The sequence below is a fragment of the Hypanus sabinus genome, chromosome 2, assembly GCF_030144855.1.
Source record: "Hypanus sabinus isolate sHypSab1 chromosome 2, sHypSab1.hap1, whole genome shotgun sequence".
Taxonomy (NCBI): Eukaryota; Metazoa; Chordata; class Chondrichthyes; order Myliobatiformes; family Dasyatidae; genus Hypanus; species Hypanus sabinus.
The window spans coordinates 113,716,691-113,743,334 of record NC_082707.1 but is presented as its reverse complement, the minus strand read 5'-3'; the positions used below and the strand labels follow the sequence as shown (position 1 = coordinate 113,743,334).

The 26,644-nt window shown below is 39.9% G+C and overlaps 1 protein-coding gene across 10 annotated transcripts in view; it reads right to left on the bottom strand.

Annotated features, from left to right (window-relative positions):
* The window catches only part of rbm25b (RNA binding motif protein 25b), a 78,085-nt gene that overhangs the window by 6,235 nt on the left and 45,206 nt on the right, over positions 1 to 26,644 (bottom strand). For all 10 annotated transcript variants that reach the window (XR_009508320.1, XM_059952632.1, XM_059952673.1 and 7 more), the window contains 11 exons: positions 25,048 to 25,224; positions 20,504 to 20,587; positions 17,750 to 18,084; positions 16,576 to 16,690; positions 16,107 to 16,196; positions 10,270 to 10,343; positions 10,026 to 10,176; positions 8,741 to 9,059; positions 7,815 to 8,089; positions 2,863 to 2,961; positions 1,568 to 1,615 (listed from right to left, as the gene is read on the bottom strand). Coding sequence is in view for 9 of the 10 variants with exons in the window: in XM_059952632.1 (XP_059808615.1) it covers positions 1,568 to 1,615; positions 2,863 to 2,961; positions 7,815 to 8,089; positions 8,741 to 9,059; positions 10,026 to 10,176; positions 10,270 to 10,343; positions 16,107 to 16,196; positions 16,576 to 16,690; positions 17,750 to 18,084; positions 20,504 to 20,587; positions 25,048 to 25,224 (1,767 nt within the window). In the remaining variant the exon portion in view is untranslated. The remainder of the gene's footprint in view (positions 1 to 1,567; positions 1,616 to 2,862; positions 2,962 to 7,814; positions 8,090 to 8,740; positions 9,060 to 10,025; positions 10,177 to 10,269; positions 10,344 to 16,106; positions 16,197 to 16,575; positions 16,691 to 17,749; positions 18,085 to 20,503; positions 20,588 to 25,047; positions 25,225 to 26,644) is intronic.

The window sequence follows — 26,644 nt, the reverse complement described above, 5'->3', positions numbered from 1 at the left end:
GTCAAAGAAAGATGCTAAGCATGTAAAGATAAAGATGACCAAAACAAAAGCCTAATATGGATGATGAAGGTAACCTGCATGGAGGTACTGGATGTGTGGGTAAATTTTTGCCGACATTTTGTAGCTGGCTTCACAAGGGGTGGATAAATAACATAAAACATAATCACAGAAAATTTTCAATGCAGAAGGCCATTAGCCTCATGGCACCAGTGCTAGTCAAAATCTACCCAAACAATCCCACCTCCCAGCACCGTAGCACTGCAGGGAACTTCTTTTCACATCTGTTTACATGAACTGTTTACATGCTCTACCACCCTTTCAGGCACTGAGTTCTAAACTACTCTGGGATAAAAATAATTTCATCTCTGATCCTTCTAAATCAACACCAACTGGCTTCCCATTTACTTTACCCAATCCCGGCTTATGTGTCTCCCCCCCACCCCAGCCTTCTCCATTCCAATGAAAAGAATCCCAGCTAGCAGAAAAGTTAAAGTAGAATTTGCTGGAAATGCTAGAGGGTCAGGCAACATTTTCAGGGACAGAAACAGTTAATATCCCAGGTTGCCAACCATTTCAATGGAACAGGAAAAGTCAGGAAACAAACATCTTATGTTACAAAGAGGGGGTAGGGAGTGGAGAGAACATGGGGGATACCCGTGATGGGATAGAGACAGAAGGTGAATACTTGAAAATCGTGCATATCTGGATGTATTATGGAACATAATTAAAGAGGACAGAGAAAAGTATAATACTGGAACAGTGACACAAAACAGCAGTTGCAGGAATTCTGAAATGGAAAAAATGCTAAAATCATCAGGTCATGCATCTACAAAGAGAAACAAACTGATTAATGTTACACATGCTATCATCAACCTCATGTTGTCTACATTATTTATCATAAAGAGTGTCACAGAATATTAACAACCACGTTCACTTACAGCTTTCTTGGCTCCCACTGGGCCCTGATCAGAGTTACCTGCTTGCTCATTACAACTTAAAACATTTTTAGATTTTCTTGATTTTATTCTCTTATTTTTATTCCTCATCTTGCTTTCCCAATTACGCTGCTTCACTTTCTAGGATTCCCATTCCATTAAGCTATTTGTGTGAGATACAAGCTTTCTTATCTTACTGTACTTTTAAACTGTACTTCGATGTGTATTTAAAGGCATTTTACATACCTGCTGCTAATGGTGAGTTTAGGTGTTTGCAAGGTGAAAGATATTGAAGAGGTTAGCCAGCTTAAAATGTTAAAATTAGACAGGTTGACGTGAAATAATTCACTATATTGCGCTGTCCTGTGACTTTGATTAGCAAATGGAAGGAAACCCTATTTGATAATCAAATAGACGTGTGTGCAGATATTTGGGAGATGAAAGGAAAAACCCTCCCACACGCAACTTTCACATTGATCGGATCAAGTGGCTTCAGTCTACAAATAGTATGAAGTAAAGTTTTCTTCAAAATCATAATGAATTATAACTACCAAATAACAAGGTCACAAATAAGCAGACCTGGGAACATGCAACATCTCAAACAATCTCGGGTGGAGGAAAGAGCAACTTACCATAGCTACATCATCTAAAATGCTCTGTGGTGAACTGTGTGCCATTACCTGTAGAAAAATAATTCAATTACAAAATATATATTGCAATCACAGTCAATTTTTTTTACATCTTATTTACAGATAAGCTATTCACATGTGTTTTAAAAACTTTGAATTCTGTAGCTTAATACTGTATATGAAAGAAATCATGCCACAAACGAAGAAATGGTGCCAGCTTTAAGTATGATTCCCAACTTGTAGTTTGTCCCTGCTTGAATTTTGAATACAAACACCAAATGAAAAACGCTCAAGCATTGATCAGTACCACTGTTTTTCAAATTAATAGGCATTGTAAAATACTTCAAGTACCCTGATGGTTTAAGCACATATAATTAGGTGGGAGAAAGGGAACAGTAGTTTAAAAAAATTTCTATTAAAAAAGGCCACAGTTTAAGTATGATAAACATAAAACTCACATCATTAATATATTCTGGTTATAAATGAACATAGCTTCATACTTAAAATCATACCCAGAAGGTTCAACCTGATACCTTCACCTAAAATGTAAATTAAACCTGGCCGAACATCAGTGAAGTACAGTGGAGATCCGTTCTCTGGCAGGTCTAACCTAGCCGTGAAGGTGATGTTCCATCAGTATACTAGACTAGATTAAATCTAGTAGTAGGATCGTGGCTAGCTAGGTCAAGGAGGTAAGCATGCCTTTGCTATTTTGTAGGTTATGCCTCTTCAGGCAAAGGTTGCACCCAAGGAGAACGGCTGGCAGCAGGGCGCCTGATGGTGTCTGTGGCAGATGAATCCAAAAGGGTCAATGGTACAGCTGCCTTGGTGGCATGCAGAGGAACCAGAGTGCTGGTCAACGGATGGTATCACTAGATTAGTTAGTTGTCACTGCGGGGAAGCTTCCTTATCCGCTAAGTCTGTTACACTAAGTGTATCACTTAACATCAGATTTGGAAACTCAGAGACTATATGGTGGGGCACAACACTGTCTGTCATATTACTTATGCAAGGTGTGTTGGAGTAGAGTTTCTGGACAGTGTACGTGCCTCCAGAGACTAAATTCTCAGCACAGTCAACATCGATGGGCAGCTGAAGAAGAAATTAAACAGAATACATAATCAACCCACTTTCCTTGCACAGGAAGCTTCACATGGTCAAAATCTCCATCAGATTCCACCTGTCAGTTATAAAAGGTTTAGTGCCCGCAATAAACATATTTAACTCTGCCACAACTAAGTGTGTAACAATGGTTTAATACATTCTTTTTAAAAGACCTTTAACAAAAGATCAATTACCTTTGAACAAACAAAGTCTACTAGTGTAGCTTCTTCTTCACCAATATATTCTATTATTTTTTTATTGATCCACGGTCGAATGCGTCGGTCCATCAAGTTCTATTAACAAAGTACACAAATATTTATTCAACTTTAGCTCTAAAGCATGCTAATTAGATTTTAATATCATTAATATAAATACAATTAACTTATGCAAGGTGATACAGAAGAGAATGGGTTTAATATGACAGAGCTCTCTGCAATAAAAGGGAAGTTGGGTCAAGTCAACTTTGAGATAACATCTTGGATTAAGTGGAAGCACTTTGCAAAGAGCAGATGCATCAGACCACTGTTACTAACCCACCTCCCCATCAAATAAATCCATTTCAAAATTGCAGTACACCAGTGTGGTTAATAAATAAGACTAGGTATAGCTTGCAGCTAATTAAAACTTTAGGTAGGGCACACTTGAGTATTGTATGCAACTCTGGCCTCCCCCTTACAGATGTAGAAGCTTTGGAAATGGTATGTAAGTGATTTAGCAGGATGCCACCTGTATTAGAGGACGAGAGCAGTAAACAAACTTATCTGAATCATTAAAGACCAGAGGAGACCGGCTAGAAGGCTTGCAAAAATTACTGGAGGCATATGTAGGGTAGACAGACAGAATCTTTATCCCCAGGATAGAATTTATCAAACACTAGAAGACATACATTTAAGATGATAGAGGCAAACTTTAAGGGCGAGGTCCAGGGAAACTGATTTTTATAGACAATAGGTGCAGAAGTAGACCATTCGGTCCTTTGAGCCTGCACCGCCATTCTGAGAACATGACTGATCATCTACCATCAATACCCGGTTCCTGCCTTGTCCCCAGATCTCTTGATTCCCCTATCCATAAGATACCTATCTAGCTCCTTCTTGAAAGCATCCAGAGAATTGGCCTCCACTGCCTTCTGAGGCAGTGCATTCCACACCCCCACAATTCTCTGGGAGAAGAAGCTTTTCCCTTAACTCTGTTCCTAAATGACCTACCCCTTATTCTTAAACCATGCCGTCTGCTACTGGACTCTCCCAGCATATGGAACATATTTCCTGCCTCTATCTTGTCCAATCCCTTAACAATCTTATATGTTGCAATCAGATCCCCTCTCAATCTCCATAATTCCAACGTGTACAAGCCCAGTCTCTCTAACCTCTCTGCGTAAGACAGTCCGGACATCCCAGGAATTAACCTTGTGAATCTATGCTGCACTCCCTCTATAGCCAGGATGTCCTTCCTTAACCCTGGAGACCAAAACTGTACACAGTGCTCCAGGTGTGGTCTCACCAGGGCCCTGTACAAATGCAAAAGGATTTCCTTGCTCTTGTACTCAATTCCCTTTGTAATAAAGGCCAACATTCCATTAGCCTTCTTCACCGCCTGCTGCACTTGCTCATTCACCTTCAGTGACTGGTGAACAAGGACTCCTAGATCTTTTTGTATTTCTCCCTTACCTAACCCTACACTGTTCAGATAACAATCTGCCTTCCTATTCTTACTCCCAAAGTGGACAACCTCACACTTATTCACATTAAGCATCATCTGCCAAGTATCTGTCCACTCACCCAGCCTATCCAAGTCACCCTGAATTCTCCTAACATTCTCATCATATGTCACACTGCCACCCGGCTTAGTATCATCAGCAAACTTGATGTTAATTTCAATGCCTTCATCTAAATCGTTGACGTAAATTGTAAACAGCTGTGGTCCCAATACCGAGCCCTGTGGCACCCCACTAGTCACCACCTGCCATTCCGAGAAACACCCATTCACCACTACCCTTTGCTTTCTATCTGCCAACCAGTTTTCTATCCATGTCAATATCTTCCCCCCAATGCCATGAGCTCTGATTTTACCCACCAAACTCCTATGTGGGACCTTATCAAATGCCTTCTGAAAATCAAGGTACACTACATCCACTGGATCTCCCTTGTCTAACTTCCTGGTTACATCCTCGAGAAACTCCAATAGATTAGTCAAGCATGATTTGCCCTTGGTAAATACATGCTGGCTCGGCTCAATCCTATCACTGCTATCTAGATATGCCACTATTTCATTGTTAATAATGGACTCTAGCATCTTCCCCTCTACTGATGCTAGGCTGACAGGACGATAGTTCTGTTTTCTCCCTCCCTCCTTTCTTAAAAAGTGGGATAACAGTAGACATTCTTCAATCCTCAGGAACTGATCCTAAATCTAAGGAACATTGAAAAATGATTACCAATGCATCTGCAATTTCCAGGGCCACCTCCTTTAGTACCCTAGGATGCAGACCATCTGGACCTGGGGATTTGTTAGCCTTCAGTCCCATCAGTCTACTCATCATCGTTTCCTTCCTAATGTCAATCTGTTTCATTTCCTCTGTTACCCTGTGTCCTTGGCCCATCCATACATCTGGGAGATTGCTTGTGTCTTCCCTAGTGAAGACAGATGTAAAGTACTATTAAATTCTTCTGCCATTTCTCTCTTTCTTTGTACACAGAATGTGTTGGGTGACTAACACATTACCAGGGGTGGTGGTGGAATCAGATATGATTGTGGTATTTCAAAGGCTTTTACAGGGACACACGATCATGCAGGGGATGGAGGGACATGAATCATATGCAGGTAGAAGAGATTGCTACTGTTTTCAGCACATAGCAACCTAAAGAGCCTGTCCCTGCATTGCAGTGCTTTATATTTTATGGCTGTTTTAAAGCCAGAAACAAAGGATCAGATTTTCAAATTGTTTGTTTTCCACCAGTCATTTCATATCTTGACATGAAACAATTCACTCAAGTAATAACAGTTTTCATTTTCTACTTTTACGCGAGCACAAGTAGAGACGTGCAAATTATGCAGGGTTCCTGTGAGAGTTCTTCTGCAATACCATGTGCAGATCTGATCTCCTGAAGGTTAACACTAGGCAGACCTTGCAACAAATTAAAACCTTAGTTAGGCCACGCTTGAGTATTATATGCAATTCTGAACACCAAATGGCATGGAAGCCAATTACAGGGTGCCCAACAAACCAGGTTTGTTCATGGGATGGAAGTGGAAAGAATGTGCCAAGGAGAATTAAAGCAGTCTTGGGAGTGTAGATGAGAACTGATCTCATTGAAACAAATTCTTTCAGAGCTTGGAACATTATACGCAGGGATGAAATTGCCCTTGGTGGAGGTGCCTGGAGTCAGGGATCACATTCTCGAAAGAGGAGTCAATCCTTCAAGTTGAAACGAGAAGTGATTTCTCACCCAGAGGGACATCGAATCCTCGAGATACTGCACTTGAGAGAGATTGGAGACTGAAATGATCAAAGTAGAGAGCAACTTTAAGTGATTAGATGGTGCAGAGGCGCTGAGGTGAAAATAAATTGCCCATATGCTAACTGAATGACCTACTCCTATTATGTTCTTAGTCATAGAGTAAGAGCATGTAAACAAGCTCAACTCATCCATGCCAACCTCAATGTCCATCAAGTTAGAACCATTTTCCCAGCATTTGGCTCATATCCCTCCTATCTACGTACTTATTCAAATATCGTTCTTGCAAATGTCTGAACCACTTCCATGAACACACCACCCCTCTGACAGAAGCTGCCTGAAGTTCCTTTAAAATCTTTTACCTTTCAGCTTATACCTTTGCCCTACACGTTTTCATTCTCATCTGGACAAGTCTTTACTAAAACTGCTAAGGGAACTTTGAATATAAAAAAAGTTTAATGACAGATCTAATTTTTCTTTGAAATGCCATAATTGGTGTCACATGCATGGGAGCATATAATTCAAAGGAGCATTTACTGCAATGTACAGGCGGAACCGCATATTTTCTATTCATACCCAAGCTGTTGATGTACCTGACGAGAAGCCCTAGTGCACATCTAGTTACCAAGATGGTCATCAGCAATATTCTTCACAGCAATATGCTCAGTGCTAGAGCCAAAGTTTTTAAATCTTGTACAAGCTGCTGCACCACCACACCGCCCCTCTCTTTGATACCCAGGTTACAAAGGCAACACCTATTCTGTACAGTGGCAGCCAACACTGCTAGCTGACTAGATGTCTGCTCTATTGCATAGCACACTTGTGAAGGCAGACTTACAATCCAAACCACATCCAAAGGCGGCTCACAGGAAATATGAGCTGCACATATTTCCTCCATACCTGCCCAAGATAATCAGTGCACTTCAATTCCACACACATCTATCTCAGAGTGAAATGTGGGTGGAAAACCATGGCTAGAACAATAATTTAAAAAAATACATTTCAATATGGAATCTTTTAAAAAGAGCTCTGTGAAATTTCCTTGTCTTGAGAATTCCAGCAACACTGCACCCTTGCTATACAATATAATCCACCACAAAGCTCCTCACTCATCTCCTAAAACAACTGCATCTCTTGAAGATTTGGGCAATTCTGGAGATTCCTCCCAATGGTTGGGCAGATTAAGGCAGCCAGGGAAGGAATGGCCAAATAGGACTAAAGTGGTCCTCTTGCAAATACTGGTAGACTGGTAAGTCAGCACCAGTCTGTTCACATTCAAGATTGCTGTAGCATGATTTAACAATGAACAGTTACGACAGGATTCTGTTCCCAGGAACTGTCTGTAGCCCACTCAGTTTACAAGTCAGAAATATGGTTATGAACTGAGTTTTCATATGGCAGAAGGTGACCACAGCAGCCAGCAAATCCACTTCACTAGTTTCCCAAGCACTTGCCTACAGGCTACTTACGTACATGCAGGAAATAAGGCATTCATAAGCTGGGGAAGACTTGTATATAAAGACGAGAAACACTCTTGTATTAAAACAGAAAGCAAATTATGAATTAAATATTCCCTGGCCCCATAATGAAGCAATGAGGACAAAACAATATACCTTCACTTCTGTTCAAAACTTCCTCGTTATTCTTACTGGTAAGAAACACTCACAGATACAAGTGCAGATACGTACCGTATCCACAATAGACCAGTCAAGAGGATAGGCAAAAAGTTCGGGTTTAGCTGTAGGGATTTTCTCAATCAGATTTTTTATGTGTTTTCGTTTTTCTTCTGTATTGACATTTCCCTTGGAGGAACTCTTCTCATCCTCTGAATAATCCAATGGGACAAGTTTCCGTTTCCTAGGAACTTCATCACTATCTTCATCTTCAAACTTATTGAAAACACTATCAACAGGCAGTTTCTTTCGTTTGACTGAAATTGGCTGACTTGGGCTATTGGAACCACCTAGACAGAGAAAAGACAAATCAAGTTCAGTAATGGTTGGGATCAAAGCATGATTAGATTAGAGTAGCTTAGCTTATTGTCATATATGGAAAAGCACTGAAATTCCTTGTTCTGCAGAAGTTCATAGATACACAGTAATAACAAATATTGGAAGAAGGTAGCAGAATGTGCAGACTATAGAGTACTCATAATAGATTAACACAGATTTCAAACAGTATATAAACTGCACATGACACAAGAACAACTTTATTCTGTCAATATTAAGAATCGTAGTGTGAAATGTAAGTCTACACTGAATAATACCTGATGAAGTCAAAATCCAGGGTACCTCTTCCACGCTTGACCATCAGCTCTAAGCTTTGTATATTTAAATTCGCTATCCATTCCTGTTCCCCCCACCCCCCCACTATAAGTAAGCATGCAATTTTTAGTGCCAGCTCCACCAGATCAGGTTGCTGGTAATCATACTATAGAATATCCTTTAGCCTACAGGCTAAGACTTCCATATTATTAGCCTACATTATACTTAAATCCAGAGAAGAAACCTGCTGTTTAATACACTGAACAAGAAAAGGCAATTTCAACACAAACACACACAGAACAGGAGTAGATACGCACAATGCAAACTCAACATTTTTATTACTGCCTCACCTAGTTTCAAGCTCAGCCCAATTTTAGGCCGCTGCTCTTCTTGCTGTTGATCAGGCGAGTTCTCGTGTGGTATGATAATGCCACATGGGGATTCATCGGCAGGTGTGTTTGGTGTGGCATTTCCACTTGCTGATGAAACAGATGGGACGGAACTGATAGGACGCAAAGTGGGTTTAAGGCAGGGTTTCTGCTCAGGTTCTTCATCCTCTTCCACTCGGCGTTCCTCTTTCTCTGGCTTTTCTTCCTCCTCCTCCTCCTCTTCTGATTCTGGCTCTTGTTTGATAGGCTGCTGCCGCCGTCTTTCTGCCTCCTGTTCCATCTGTTGGTGATAATAAGCATCTGGCATTAGTTCCACTACAGAGTTCAAAGCCCGGGATAAAAAATTTCTGATGATAGATCATCAGCCTAAATCATTTTGTTTCCCTCTTCACAGATGCTGCCTGACCTGTAAAGTATTTTGTTTGAAGAATTTTATTAGACAACTCAACAGCCTTGGTGGCTGTTACTTATTAATACTTACGATCACTATGCTATGACAACATAGATTCTGTCAAATATCCTGCAATCTATTTACCAATGCTGGGACAAAACAAAGCCTTCCCTATAGCAGCCTGATACATCAAATTATATCATGTTCTGTCCAGAAAAGCTGTAACAAAAGAGGAAATAATGGCTAGTGGATTGAATTACTTGCTTCCAAGTATCAATATACTTATTAGATTTTTTATCTTTGTTTCAATGAGGAGCCAAACATTTTATTCTTATTTTACTCTGTTCATAATTTCAATGTAGGAAAAACATTCTCCCTCGAAGTTAATAATGCCTTCCTTCTATTTCAATACAAGTATAATAAATAATGCCCCATCATGAAATATAATGCTATAATGGTAACGACAAGCAATGTACTCAGATTTAAATAAAATAAAATGTATGTTAACAAGTTTGCATATGAAATATAAAGATAGCATGCTTGTTGTTATGAAGTGGTACCAGAGCAGTGTTGTCCACATGCATCTTCCTTGATATGGAACTTCAGTAATAGATAGTTAATCCAAAAAAAGATTACTTTGCAGCATTTGTAAACTGATTCTGTTGACAAGTACAATAGACAAATGCAGCATTGTGATATTTTTATGATTAATGGGGCACATAACTAGTCTTTAGCTACACTATCACCTGTAGCATAGAATTCCTTTCAGTAACTATTTAATTTATAACATGCATTTAAATGCAATTACAACTTTGTTTTTATATCATTGAAAAAAATCTTCAAGTCACGATTTACCCTCTGAAGCTCTGCATCAGGATCTGGGTGTCCTTCTGCCAACAAACGCTGCCGAATCTCCTCATGCTCCTCCTTCTCTCGCTTGCGATCTCTTTCATCTGCTTCCATTTCTTTCTCTCGATCTCTTAAGCGTTTCTGCAAAGCACTTCCTCTGAAATTAAGACAGGAATTTTGTTCAAATACATAAACTGAAGATGAGAAAATATACTGTGGATATTTCAGAAGATCTGAAGACTAGAATCACCTGTAATATTTTGGATCATCCCGATCATCATCATAGTCTTCTAAAAACTCCTTCAGTCTTTTTGCCTCTTTTGTCTGTGGATAAAGGTACATTTAAGTGACTATTTATAGCTGAAGACCTACAATTAAATAAACTCAACCAGTATAATAACCTGCAGCATAGCCTTTCTCCTTATTCAAAGGATTTGGGCTTTGCAGGCTGAGCCAGCATTCCCTAGATGCCCTTGAGAAGATGATGGTGAGCCACCACAGTTCTATAATATGGACATACCTACAATGTAATTATGGATGTAGTACCAGGATTTGGACTCAGTGATGGTTTAGGTTTGTCGCCTGGATGCCAATTATGTGCTCTACCTTGTCATGAATGTGGCTGAGACTTTTATTTTTTTTTGAGTTTGGATGGCCATGCACTCGCCCAGACAGGTGGAGGATACTCCATCACACCAGTTTGTGGCTCTTGAATGGTGCAAACATTTTCAGATATGACTGGATGAGCACTTTTCACAGCCTAGGTGAGTTCTGGTCAATGGTGACACCCCAAAATACTGATGGAACACATACTCAGTGACAGTAATGACACTTGAGTAACAAGACTAGATGTTTGGATTCTCTTGTGTTGGAAGTAATTGCAGAAGTAACAAAAAAAGCAATCGAATGGTTTAATTTCCTAACTTAGGGACTTTGTATAATGTATACAATTCCTTAATCACATTGATAACCACGAACCACAGTTATCGTTTATACTGTGGTTTGGACATTGCCGCAGTATACAGTATCATTCATACATCTATCCATAATTCCTGTTTTACTATTTCATCTCCTCAAGAGATGATTCTCAAACTTTCGTACATAGATCCATAATGATTATATTCCCAAGTACTAGTCAATCAAGCCTTCAATATACTCAGTATATGAGGGACAAGATTGCTGGGATATATGACACCTGAACTAGCAAATTTCTAGCCTCAGTGAAGGGGTGTCATAGCAGCACAGCCAGTAGAGCTGCTATTTCAAAGTACCAAAGACTCAGCTTCAATCTTCCACTTCTGGTTTCCCGCCATGCCTCAAACGTATATTGAGTGGTAAGTTAATTAGTTACTCTAAATTGCCATTAGAATGCAGAAGTGGTAGAGTTCTTCCCATTCAATCTCTCCTCCTGAGATAACTCCTGATTGCCGGAATTAACACACAAAATTGTGCTACTATATTCACTCTGAAAAGAAAAGCACCCTTTAAAGGGGAAAAACTGCAAACAATACTCTTGGAAAAGGCCCCAAATACCTCTTGACATTTGCAGGCAAGAATTTCTTATTCTGCCATTTCAATGCACTTGCAATAAAAGTAAAAGTATTTACATGTTAACTTTGTCATTTACAAATGACACCCAAACCTCTCTAAAAATATTTAATATTGTCACAAATTTACAAGATTTAATATTTTAAATTTCTCAGCCGATAAATAACTTCGCATTTCCACTTTCTTTCCTCCTCAACCTGACCTCATTCTTTTGTACTTTGTCTTCCTAAATGCTTCATTAGTAGATAACTAGAAAATTATAATCAATCTCTTCTTCCAGTCATCAATATAGGTTGTAAATTCCCTTCTCTTCAAGGGAACCTTACAATCTATTTTTAACACACACAAAATGCTAGTAGAACACAGTAGGCTAGGCAGCATCTATAGGGAGAAGCACTGTCAATGTTTTGGGCCGACAGGACTAACCGAAAGGAAAGATAGTAAGAGATTTGAAAGTAGTGGGGGGAGGGGGAAATGCGAAATGATAGGAGTAGACCGGAGAGGGTGGGATGAAGCTAAGAGCTGGAAACGTGATTGGCGAAAGTGATACAGAGCTGGAGAAGGGAAAGGATCATGGGACAGGAGGCCTCAGGAGAAAGAAAGGGGGGGGGGGGGGGGAGCACCAGAGGGAGATGGAGAACAGGCAAACAACTAAACATGTCAGGATGGGGTAAGAAGGGGAGGAGGGGCATTAACGGAAGTTAGAGAAGTCAATGTTCATGCCATCAGGTTGGAGGCTACCCAGCCGGTATATAAAGTGTTGTTCCTCCAACCGGAGTTTGGATTCACTTTGATAATAGAGGCGGCCATGGATAGACATATCAGAATGGGAATGGGACGTGGAATTAAAATGTGTGGCCACTGGGAGATCCTGCTTTTTCTGGCAGACCGAGTGTAGGTGTTCCACGAAACGATCTCCTAGTCTGCGTCGGATCTCACCAATATATAAAAGGCCACACCGGGAGCACCGGACGCAGTATACCACACCAGCTGACTCACAGGTGAAGTGTCGCCTCACCTGGAAGGACTGTCTGGGGCCCTGAATGGTGGTAAGGGAGGAAGTGTAAGGGCAGGTGTAGCACTTGTTCCGTTTACAAGGGTAAGTGCCAGGAGGGAGATTGGTAGGAAGGGATGGGGGGTGGGGGGGGAGACGAGTGGACAAGGGAGCCGCGTAGGGAGCGATCCCTGCGAAAAGCAGAAAGAGGGGTGGGGGAGGGAAAAATGTGTTTGGTAGTGGGATCCCGTTGGAGGTGGCGGAAGTTACGAAGAATATGTTGGACCTGGTGGGGTGGTAGGTAAGGACAAGGGGAACCCTATCCCGAGTGGGGTGGTGGGTGGATGGGGTGAGGGCAGATGTGCGGGAAATGGGAGAGGTGCGTTTGAGAGCAGAGTTGATGGTGGACGAAGGGAAGCCCCTTTGTTTAAAAAAGGACGACATCTCCTTCGCCCTGGAAAGAAAAGCCTCATCCTGAGAGCAGATGCGGCGGAGACGGAGGAATTGTGAGAAGGGTATAGCCTTTTTGCAAGAGACAGGGTAGGAAGAGGAATAGTCCAGGTAGCTGTGAGAGTCTGTAGGTTTGTAGTAGATATCAGTAGATAGGCCGTCTCCAGAGATGGAGACAGAAAGATCAAGAAAGTGGAGGGAGGTGTCGGAAATGGACCAGGTAAATTTGAGGGCAGGGTGAAAGTTGGAGGCAAAGTTAATGAAGTCGACGAGCTCAGCATGCGTGCAGGAGGCAGCGCCAATGCAGTCGTTGATGTAGCGAAGGAAAAGAGGGGGATGGATACCGGTATAGACTTGGAACATGGACTGTTCCACAAAGCCAACAAAAAGGTAGGCATAACATCCCCCCTTGTTCAATCTCTTCCCACCCATGTTCGTGACACTTCTCATGCTTTGAATTTTTTCAATGATTTTAAGTTCCCTGGCCCCCTCCATCTTATTTTCACCATGGACGTCCAGTCCCCATATACCTCCATCCCCCACCGAGATGGGTCTCGAAGCTCTTCGGTTTTTTTTGGATTCCAGACCTAACCAAATCCCCTCAACCACCACTCTCCTCTGTCTAGCAGAATTAGTTCTTACTCTCAATAATTTCTCCTTTGGCTCATCCCACTTCCTCCAAAACAAGCGTGTAGCCATGGGCACCCGTATGGGTCCCAGTTATGCCTACCGTTTTGTTGGCTTTGTGGAACAGTCCATGTTCCAAGGCTATACCAGTATCCATCCCCCTCTTTTCCTTCGCTACATCAACAACTGCATTGGCGCTGCCTCTTGCACGCATGCTGAGCTCGTCGACTTCATTAACTTTGCCTCCAACTTTCACCCTGCCCTCAAATTTACCTGGTCCATTTCTGACACCTCCCTCCCCTTTCTTGATCTTTCTGTCTCCATCTCTGGAGACGGCCTATCTACTGATATCTACTATAAACCTACAGACTCTCACAGCCACCTAGACTATTCCTCTTCCCACCCTGTCTCTTGCAAAAAGGCTATCCCCTTTTCACAATTCCTCCGTCTCCGCCGCATCTGCTCTCAGGATGAGGCTTTTCTTTCCAGGGCGAAGGAGATGTCGTCCTTTTTTAAACAAAGGGGCTTCCCTTCGTCCACCATCAACTCTGCTCTCAAACGCACCTCTCCCATTTCCCGCACATCTGCCCTCACCCCATCCACCCACCACCCCACTCGGGATAGGGTTCCCCTTGTCCTTACCTACCACCCCACCAGCCTCCAGGGTCCAACATATAATTCTCCGTAACTTCCGCCACCTCCAATGGGATCCCACTACCAAACACATTTTTCCCTCTACCCGCCCGTTTCTGCTTTTCGCAGGGATCGCTCCCTACGCGGCTCCCTTGTCCACTCGTCTCCCCCCCACCCCCCATCCCTTCCTACCAATCTCCCTCCTGGCACTTACCCTTGTAAACGGAACAAGTGCTACACCTGCCCTTACACTTCCTCCCTTACCACCATTCAGGGCCCCAGACAGTCCTTCCAGGTGAGGCGACACTTCACCTGCGAGTTGGCTGGTGTGGTATACTGCGTCCGGTGCTCCCGGTGTGGCCTTTTATATATTGGTGAGACCCGACGCAGACTAGGAGATCGTTTCGTGGAACACCTACGCTCGGTCTGCCAGAAAAAGCAGGATCTCCCAGTGGCCACACATTTTAATTCCACGTCCCATTCCCATTCTGATATGACTATCCATGGCCTCCTCTATTATCAGAGTGAATCCAAACTCAGGTTGGAGGAACAACACCTTATATACCGGCTGGGTAGTCTCCAACCTGATGGCATGAACATTGACTTCTCTAACTTCCGTTAATGCCCCTCCTCCCCTTCTTACCCCATCCTGACATGTTTAGTTGTTTGCCTGTTCTCCATCTCCCTCTGGTGCTCCCCCCCCCCTTCTTTCTCCTGAGGCCTCCCGTCCCATGATCCTTTCCCTTCTCCAGCTCTGTATCACTTTCGCCAATCACCTTTCCAGCTCTTAGCTTCATCCCACCCCCTCCGGTCTACTCCTATCATTTCGCATTTCCCCCTCCCCCCACTACTTTCAAATCTCTTACTATCTTTCCTTTCGGTTAGTCCTGACAAAGGGTCTTGGCCCGAAACGTCAACAGCGCTTCTCCCTATGGATGCTGCCTGGCCTGCTGTGTTCCACCAGCATTTTGTGTGTGTTGTTGTTGTTTGAATTTCCAGCATCTGCAGATTTCCTCGTGTTGAATCTATTTTCAATAACTGTCCTTCAGTTAACAATTTGAATAGTTTTATAATAATTTTGACAGTATTTTTAAATGGTTCCCATTATTAGCTATTATGACAACCTGAGACCAAGTTTCACAAACTGTTCAAACTACCTCATTATACATATTTAATTAACTTTGTTTAAATGGAAGTCCAAGTTTGAATTCCATTTTACCCAGGAATGAGTGCAAAACTGGTCTGCACATTAGCTGATTTTATGACATACTGTTCAAGACAGTCTCAAATGCATTCAGCAATCTCATTTTCAGAACTATCTTTGCTGGTTTGAATTATTCAGTCTTGCATTGTTAATTTCTCATTTCACTTGGAGTACCTCAACCCAAAGGTCAAATCTTAAAATTCATCAGAAGCAAGGAACAGCTGAAATGAATAGGTACAAATCTACATAATCTAAATCCAGGATTTTTGAAAGGAGGCCTTTGTGTAAGTTAGGCATCAACCAGCATAGTTACACAAACTGTTTTCATTTACCATGGTTTGTAATTTAAAAAAAAAATAGAATTTTGACATGATATTTGAATAACTGAAAAAGACATAACTTTTAAATGGAAATGTTTCAGCTTGGGTTAACAATAATTTGGATCCAACTCTTGGTGAACCAATGCAGTTTTAGACTTAACTTTAAATTTAAATATAGAAATAGGATATAGTAACGTGTTTAAATTGTGACCAAGAAACCAGAACAGAAATTATGAAACTGTAAAACAATCACATGCAGACGCAGAATCTTGGATAAGATTTTGGTTTGGGTTTCAGTACACTGCACTCACCATTTCTCTTCTCCTTTCTTCCTCCCTTTCAGCTTCTTTTTCATAGTCTCTGGCCTTCTTCCGTTCTCTTATTTCCCAATTTTTAAGACGCTATATCAAAAGGTCAAATATTAATTAAACAGATCCAAATTTAATATAACAGAGCAGCTTCAAATCCAATGGCAAAATTCAGTACTAACTTGAGTGGTTCAGCAAACAGTACAAACCATCAATGTTGTTATGCATTTGGAATCTTGAAATCAACTTAAATTGCACAAATCCTTTAAAATAGCTTTTAGTATCCTTTCTAGATGGAGATCAAAAAATCAAATTCTGACAGCACAAGATGTCCCAACTTTGAACACCAGTCAGAACATCAAATAATGCCAATATCAAATACACCCAGACAAATTAAACCTGTATGTGTTCCTCCAGTTTATCTCCAACTTGACAAAGTTAGCAATACTTTTTGTCTAATTCAGTTTCCCACCTCTTGGTATGCATTTTCTTTCTCACGGAGCTTTCTTTCAAGTTTCCGACGTTCATACATTTCTTCTTCATCTTCTTCCCTATCCCTTTTCTTCTCCTTTTCTCGGCTTTTCTCTCTGCAAATTTCCATTAAATGTAAGAATCTGATTAGAAGTAATGTTAGCATGGTCTTATGGCTGAAAACTGCAACATTATATAAACAGCCTAGCAAAAATAGAAAAGGTGTAGAGGAGATTTATGAGGATGTTGCCTGGACTGGGAGCATACCTTATGAGAATAGGTTGAGTGAACTCGGCTGTTTTTCCTTGGAGTGACAGATAGAGGTGTATAAGATGAAGAGAGGCATTGATCGTATGGATAGTAAGAGGCTTTTTCCCAGGCCTGAAATGGCTAGCACGCAAGGGCACCATTTTAAGGTGCCTGGAAGTGGATACAAAGGAGATGTCGGGGGTGATTTATTTAAAACACAGAGACTGGTGAGTGCATAGAATGGGCTGTCGGCAACAGAAATGGTGGTGGATATGATAGAGTCTTTTAAGAGACTCCTGTACAGGTACATGGAGCTCAGAAAAATAGAGGGCTATGGGTAACCGTAAGTAATTTTTAAGGTAAGGACATGTTCAGCACAGCTTTGTGGGCTGAAGGGCCTGTATTGTGCTGTAGGTTTTCTGTTTCTAAATAACCAACGCAAGGTAAAATTATAACATGCCCAAGAAACTCAGGAGAAATTATCTCCATGTTAGGGCAGCAGAGAAAGTGAGAGTGAAGAGGAAATGAGTGGTGTGCATGCAGAGCATGAAAATAAATGGGCCAAGCAGTGAAAGTAGTAAGATACAAAGATCAGGATGCAAAAGTCTATAGTATCCACAGTTTGTTTTCTCATCTCCCCCCCACCCCAGTGTGATGCAATGTCTTTTATGTCTGCTTTTATGCCAAACATTGTAAGTTTGTACTTTGCTTTGGCAGAAGCTGATTTTCCATCATCTTATTTCAACATGATGCAACTGACACCAAATCTTCAAAAAGTCACTACTCTTTATAGCAACTATTTGAAAAAATAAATTTTGGAATATAACCAGGGATGGTGAAAACGTATCATAAAAGATTATTTTCAGGCAAGTGAATGATTAAGATATAACTTACTGAAACAGTGAACCATTTCCTAAAATAATCACCTGGATCTACTTCGATCCTTGCTTCTCTCCCGGTCCCGACTTCTTTCTCTCTCTTTATCCCGCTCTCGATCCCTTTCTCGGTCGCGTTCTCTTTCCTTATCCTTTGTTCTCTCACGATCTCTATCACGGTCTCGCTCACGATCCCGATCCCGCTCACGCTCTCGTTCCCGCTCTCTTTCCCGCTCACGCTCCCGTTCCCTCTCCTTTTCTTTCTCGCGTTCCTTCTCTCTTTCACGCCTTTCTCTTTCTCGCTCACGTTCTTTCTCTCTATCTCTTCTCTCCTTTTCAACTTCTTGTCTTTCTTTTTCTCGTCGCCCTTTTTCTTCTTCTAGTTTCTAAAAATTAAAAAAATTCTTACTCATTAGCGATATTTACAATATTGCAATGCTATAAAAATGTATTAATCTCAAGATCATAAAAAGGATGTTGACATAAAGTTTGTCAACTATATCAGAAACACACAACTTTATATAATTACTTAAATACAGATAAAAACAATAAAATTTTATTTAAAAAACATTACTGCCAGATTTCCTACTAGAAAATGAAGAGACTACAATCCATCCTTTGAAGTGATTTGACTTACAGTGGTCTGCTAGGACTTGGATCGTCAAGACTGGATTAACACTGCCTAAAAGCTAAATGTCTGGGAAGAGCAAGTAAATTGTTCACAAGTAATAGAATAACCGTGTTGTCAGCACCAGCAGATGCCAACACATTAGAAAAAGCAACTTTTACAATATACATGTTACATACAATAAATAATCCCTAGTTTACAATTAAACAGTAAATTATTAAACAAACATTATGCAACAATTGAAAAGTATTAAACAACTGTAAACACAGGTTCTTACCTCAAAACTCTTGTTGGCGATCGGCAATCAATGACTATCAAATCAGCAAACAATAATGAAAAGGAAGCTTTTACAACACATCAATTTATCCAATCAGTATGAGGCAATAAGAAAATATAAGTATCACCACCACCTACTGCTGGATATACTGATGTAACTGCCATAACTGATGGTAGAAGAAATGCAAAATAGTTTTCAAATATGCCAAGTGTATTAAGCGCAGACACACATATCTAGCTTGAGAAATGTTTTAATGTATTAAGATGTATTGAAATAGGGTAAATATGCATGCCATCCCAGGCTATTCTATATTGTTAAAACTGTTTGTTACTACAAGACCACCCCACTTATATACAATACTTAAATATCACATAAAGGGCCATTTCTTCAACAGAAAGGAATTTAATTAATGAGTTACAGGATTTCTACAAACTTACCTCTTCTAAAGGCTACTAGCTTTACTATTACCTCTTCAAGTAGTAAAACACTCTTTTACATACTTACAAAATTCTGACATCCCTTATAGCTGAATATATTTTCTTGGGAAAAACTTGACATAACTAGGGAGAAATATTAAAAGGTAGGTCTAAAAGTTTTATATCGCCATACCTTTAATATTTTAATTCCTTCAGCTTTCAATGCATTTAACACTCCTATCATTATTTAAACTTAAAAAATTAACTGACTTACAAATGATTCCAACTACTTTGATGTTAATGGATATTTTTCAATGCAAGCTACCTTAGATTTAAAAAGGGAATGAATGAAAATAATAAATTTAAATAGTTTAATTTAAATATCAAATGTAGACTAAAAGCAAAGGAAAAAGGAGAGGGAAAAGATAAGCTTATTGGGTCTTACCTCATATTCTTCAGACTCATCAGTACTCTAAATGGACACCCCCTGTTAAACTGAACTTTTGACAGCAACAGTCTGAAAGACTGTAGCAAATACATTACAATACAAGAGTCAAAACATGCAAAGGTTGACTGTACACGTATTAAAAGTTCCCAATATTGAAAATGATTGCATTAAACCAGAAGTAGGGAGATAAACAGATTATTCGAGATTGTGAAAGCAAACGACTTTGAAAAATGACCAGCTGCACCTTTGCATATTTCTCTAAGGGGGCATCCATGAATTTTATAAAAAAGAAACAGAAGCTCATACTTACGTCCTATCCATGCATTTTCACAAGTTCTGAGTTCATCTTGCTTTAGTCACCATATGATCTCTATCATAATGGTGGGGGTCAATGAATAGATTAGCTTTAAGGGCATGTACATTATTCCATGCATGTTATATGGTATCTGTTTTGGATTTCCCTACCCCATTTTCTTCTTCTATGCCTAACCATTCAACAGTACCACTTACAGTCCACTAGGCATTTGCTCGAAGGTAAGGTTCTAACTTTGTTCTTCCTTCTCAAATTTGCATTAAGTTGCTAGATTTAATTCCTGTACTATTAAGTTTGGTTATTAAATGCACCACAAGCATTAACCTGACAATGCATTAAAACTTATCAAAATCCACTGATCAATTGATAACTCAAAATGGTTTTAGTACTAATACTGAATTCCAATAACTAAATAAAAACAAAAAAAAGTATCCCCCTTACAATTCATTTCTAAGTACACCTGAGAAAAATCAGATTATACGTGCAAATATACAGTATGGATGAAGTTATTTTGTTCTCCTTTGTAATTCTAACTTAAAATGGGCCCAAAGTAATATTCATCCATATATTAATGACCGAAAGGGATAGTCACTGACTACCTCATTTTAACAAAGATAATCTTACTGATAGCAAATGTTTTAATGACCTATCAGCTTTCTAAGAAAAGCAAGTGTGTAGATCTTGTGCTCATATTTATAGAAATAAAATAAATTTTGGTACTACCTTGTGAGTATCTCTGAATTTGCTAATTTCTCTAGAAATTAGGTCTCGTTTATCCTCTTCCATTTCCATAGCACTTATATCATCCTGTTGAACAAAGCAAAAGTTGCTAAGTCATTTTAAATTTTCCTTTAATATAAATATGAATGGATTAAGCTGGAAGTACACACAGTGCCTATAAAAAGTATTCATCCCCCATTGTAAGTTTTTTATGTTTTATTTTATAACACTGAATCACAGTGGATTTAATTTGGCTTTTTTTGGGACACTACTCAACGGAAAAATACTTTTTCGTGTCAAAAGTGTAAATAGACCCCTACAAAGTTATCTAAATTAATTACAAATATAAAACACAAAATAATTGATTGCATATGTATTCGCCCCCTTTAATATGACACAACAAATCACTGGTGCAGCCAATTGGTTTTAGAAGTCACATAATTAGTTAAATGGAGATCACCTGTGTACAGTCAAGGTGTTTCAATTGATTGTGGTAAAACTACACTTGTATCGGGAACTTCCAACTGCGGGTGAGTCAATATCCTGGCAAAAACTACACCATGAAGACAAAAAAATATTCCAAGCAACTCCGTGAAAAGGTTAGTGAAAAGCACAAGTCAGGAGATGGATACAAGAAAATTTTCAAGTCACCAAATATCCCTTGGAGTATAGTTAAGCCAATCATCAATGGAAAGAATATGACACAGCTGTAAATCTGCGTAGAGCAGGCTGTCTTCAAAAACTGAATGACCGTGCAAAAAGAGGACTAGTGAGGGAGGCCACCAAGAGACCTATAACAACTCTAGAGGAGTTACAAGCTTTTGTAGCTGAGAAACTGCAGATACAACTACTGCCTAGCTGCTTCACCAGTCACAGCTTTATGGGAGAATGGCAAAGAAAAAACCATTGTTGAAAAAAAAAACTCACGTGAACTCTCCGCTAGAGTTTGCCAGAAAGCATGTGGGAGACTCTGAAGTTTAGAAGGTTCTATGGTTTGATGAAACCAAAGTTGAGTTTTTTGACCATCAGGCTAAACGCTGTTTGGTGTAAGCTAAACACCACACATCATCAAAAACATACCACTCCTAATTCGAAGCATGGTGGTGGTGCATCACGCTGTGGGGATGCTTCACCGTAGAAGGCCCTGGAAGGCCTGTGAAGGTAGAGGGTAAAATGAATGCAGCAAAATTCTGGAGGAAAACCTGACGCAGTCTGCAAGAGAACTGTGACTTGGAAGAAGATTTGTTTCCAGCAAGACAAAGACCCCAAGCATAAAGCCAAGCTACACAGGAATGGTTTAAGAACAAAGTTAATGTCCTGGAGTGGCTAAGTCAGAATCCAGATCTCAGTTCAACTGAGAATTTCTGGCTGGACTTGAAAAGGCTCTTCACTCATGATCAACAGGCAATCTGACAGAGCTTGAGCAGTTTTGTAAAGAAGAATGGGGGAAAATTGCAGTGTCCAGATGTGCAAAGTTGATAGAGGCCTATCCACACAGACTCAAGGCTATAATTGCTGCCAAAGATGCATCATTCCAGGGAGCTGCCCTCTTCATTCAAAGGGGCTTCCCTTCTTCCACCATAAATGCTGTTCTCAACTGCATCTCTTCCATTTCACACAAATCTGCCCTTACCCCATCTTCCCACCATGGATAGGGTTCTTCTTGTCCTCACCTACCACCCTAACAGCCTCTGCATCCAGCACATTATTCTCCGAAACTTCCACCATCTCCAATGGGATCCCACTACCAAGTACATCTCTCCCTCCTCCCCACCACTTTCTGCTTTCCGCAGGGATCGCTCCCTACACAACTCCTTTGTCCATTTGTCCTTCACCACTGATCTCTCTCCTGGCACTTATCTTTTAAGTAACACCTGCCCCTACACCACCTCCCTCACTACTATTCAGGGCTCCAAACAGTCCTTCCAGGTGAGGCAATACTTCACCTGTGAGTCTGCTGGGGTCATATACTGTGTTTGGTGCAGCCTCTTGTATAATCGGTGATACCCGACATAGATTGGGAGACTGCTTCGCCAAGCCCACCAGAAAAAACTGGATCTCCCAGTGGCCACCCGTTTTAGTTCCACTATCTCATTCCCATTCCAACATGTCAATCTATGGCCTCCTCTACTGTTGCGATGAGGCCACACTAAGGTTGGAGGAGCAACTCCTTTTATTCCACCTGGGAAGCCTCCAACCCGAAGGTATGAACATTGATTTCTTGAACTTCTGGTAATGCCCCCCCTTCTTTACCATTCCCCATCCTCTTCCCTCTATCATCTTATCTCCTTGCCTGCCTATTGTCTCCCTCTGGTGCATCTCCCCCTTTTCTTTCTTCCATGGCCTTCTGTCCTCTCCTATCGGACCCCCTTCTCCAGCCCTATATCTCTGCCAAATATCAACTTCCCTGCTATTAACTTCATTCCTCCCCCTCCAGCTTCCACCCATCACCTTGTGCTTCCACATGTGCACCCACCCCCCCCAACCTTCCAACTCTAACTCATCTTTTTTTTTCTCCAGTCCTGCTGAAGAGTCTTGGCCCAAAACACAGACTGTAGTTTTTTCCATAGATGCTGTCTGGCCTACTGAGTTCCTCCAGCATTTTGTGTGTTGTCAACTAAATACTGACTTGAAGGGGGTGAATAATTATGCAATTATTGTGTTTAACAACTGTAATAATTTTAGACCAATTTACAGAAATTTGTTTTCACTTTGAACCTGTGTCAAATAAAGCCAAATTGAATCCATTGTGACCCAGTGCTGTAAAACAATAAAACATGGAAACTTCCAAGGGCGGAATATAGTTACTGTAGTATCCAATGATTAAAAAAAAGGTTTGAGGTGTTATTAGATGTTCACAGAAGGCTGCCAAATGTGCATTTGAGGTATAGAAATTTGGCAATGCCAAGCATCCACTAATGCAAGGAAGCCTGATATGACAATACATCTTTCTTTAAAAGTGAGGACAAAACTTGGCTATAATTCCCCATGATCATCTTCAAATAGTGCCCTGAGGACTTCCAAATGCAACAAGAGTTTCAAAGACTCTGCTCAAGAGTCCTGGCAATGCAGTTAAGTGCCAATCTACATTAACTACTAACATGTCAGATTAAAATTAACATGAAGAGGTACTGCTGGACGAGAGTTTTGTTAAAACATTAATAGATGGATATGTATTTCCAGATTCCATTCATGCGAGTAATGAGCATACATTCTCTCTAGTCTAATACCGTACTACGTATTTTTATAATGCGGAGACTTAACGATTTGAATAATTACTTACATTAACATCTGAATTATGTCCACAACAGGATCTAATCTAAACACTTTCCTGAAGTCTTAGCAATGCTTTTTGCTGAATGTTAACTCTCATAGCTTCCTAATGCAATACCACTTATACTAAGATTATTTTCCTACAATGTTGCACAACCCAACCAAATGAAGTTAGTTATTGCACCATTCAATTATTTAACCTCTTCTAATGTCCAAAAATAATTTACAGACCTTATTCCACTTAGATATTAACTTTTATAATGTATTCATTTTTGATCTAATTACACACAAACTCTCAGAAAAACAATAGATGTAAACACAGCTGTCACATTTACTCAAGCAGCTCTAGTACGAAAGTAGCTTAACAACGTTCATTTCCTTAACCCTTTCACTTTTGCAGTTTTTGATACACAGACAAGCCTATGTATGGCTATTACTTGTAGCTCTTTTCAAATGCACACTGCTGTCACAAGATAAACTATATTTTTGATTTCCTTCTTCCATCCTTAGCTTGCTCATTATCTCTCTTAAAGCTTTCATATCCATGTCATTATCATTTGAAATTTAACCAGCTGAAAGTTCAAATCAGCTTCAAATAGAACAATAGTGGGACCTCAGCCTCCAAAATAAACAAATTGTAAATAGCCCTGGTCTACCCACCCCAGCTAATAGAAGCATCATTCTGTTAAATCTCAAAAAAAAAGTTCCAATAAAATTACTGTTCTTTGAAGCATGAGAGGAATCAATCCACTGAACCCATCTAGCACTCTTGTCACAAGTATATCCTTTCTTCGGTATGGAGATTAGCTCTGCACACATTGTTCCAGATGCAGGTCCCATGTTACTGTGAGTAATTTATGATTTTCTCCAATTCCCTTACAGTGCAGGCCAATATACCATTTACTTTGCTAAACCTACCACTGAGTACAAGGACATACAGATTTTTCTGAAAAAATATTTCAATTTTGATCATTTAACACAAAATGCACTATTTTTCTACGAGTATCATTATTTGGAAAAAAGTTGCAACATTTATATTCAATACCAATTCTCAAAGGGAGCTTTTTATTTAAGCTATAAATCAACATTTCATCTATTGATCGAAACTATTTTTTTATATTTCCATGATATAATTGCCCTTACTTCAAAAAAAAAGTATATCCTTATACCATTGTAACAAGTAGTCATCAATATTTTTGAACTTAGAACTTAAATTTTGTGCTAATCATCAACTGAGAATTTAAAATAAAGAATATACATCTACATTGAAATACCTCCTCTTTCTTTTCTTTTTTCTTCTTTCTAGGATGTGAATCTTGATCTTGGGAAGGTGCATTTAATTCGCTGGAGTATTCTCTTATTAATCCTTCTATTGCTCCTTTTACAATCTGATCTCTCCTCTTAGTTTCCTCATCCACAACATCATCTGACGAATCTTCTGTTTTTGTATCCTTCAGAATGCAGCAACAATTAAAATAATACTCGTTATTACATTGAAAATCTGCCAAGTACGTAATTAAGCATTTCCTACCTGAAAAAATGCGTCTTAGGCATTCTTGTAGAGTGCATTAATATGAATACAACAGACTAGATTTTGCTTTACTTTTGAAATTATTTATGAACCTGCTATATAACTGATTGCCCGGATTTGAAAAACTGTAATACTAACTTGAGAATACAACTTCTTTTCCTCAAAAGGCTTCACAATACAAATGTGAAACTCCTATATGACGTGGTATATAGGCCTATTTATTTCTTTAAATACATTTTCTGATAGATCATTTTAACCTCTATCTTCATAACATAAACTTCTTTTTAACAATGCATTTCTTTACCCACTGGGGCTAAGTAACAAATTTGGTTTCTTAGATATAGCTAAAAGCTGAACCAGTAATAGTTTGGAGTCCACACGCCAAATCCAATAGGACAAAATGGGATCAATTTCTCCTGCTGAACTGCCACAGTAAGTAAATAAATAATGGGCTCCCTCACAGGACAACCTAGCTTAATATTGTCTGCATACTTTGCAACAAAGCATCAATTCCATCATCTGTATTGACATACAGTGGTATGCAAAAGTTTGGGCACCCCCAGTCAAAATTTCTGTTACTGTGTATAGTTAAGCGAGTAAAAGATGACCTGATTTCCAAAAGGCATAAAGTTAAAGATGACACATTTCTTTAATATTTTAAGCAAGATTACTTTTTTATTTCCATCTTTTACAGTTTCAAAATAACAAAAAAGGATAAGGGCCTGAAACAAAAGTTTGGACACCCTGCACAGTCAGTACTTAGTAACATCCCCTTTGGCAAGTATCACAGCTTGTAAACGCTTTCTGTAGCCAGCTAAGAGTCTTTCAATTCTTGTTTGGGGGATTTTCGCCCATTCTTCCTTGCAAAAGGCTTCTAGTTCCTAGTTCTGTGAGATTCTTGGGCCATCTTGCATGCATTGCTCTTTTGAGTCTATCCACAGATTTTCAATGATGTTTAGGTCAGGGGAATGTGAGGGTCATGGCAGAACCTTCAGGTTGCGCCTCTTGAGGTATGCCATTGTGGATTTTGAGGTGTGTTTCGGATCATTATCCTGTTATAGAAGCCATCCTCTTTTCACCTTCAGCTTTTTTTTTTACAGATGGTGTGATGTTTGCTTCCATAATTTGCTGGTATTTAATTGAATTCATTCTTCCCTCTACCAGTGAAAAGTTCCCCGTGCCACTGGCTGCAACACAAGCCCAAAGCATGATGGATCCACCCCTGTGCTTAACATTTGGAGAGGTGTTCTTTTCATGAAATTCTACACCCTTTTTTCTCCAAACATACCTTTGCTAATTTAGGCCAAAAAGTTCTATTTTAACTTCATCAGTCCACAGGA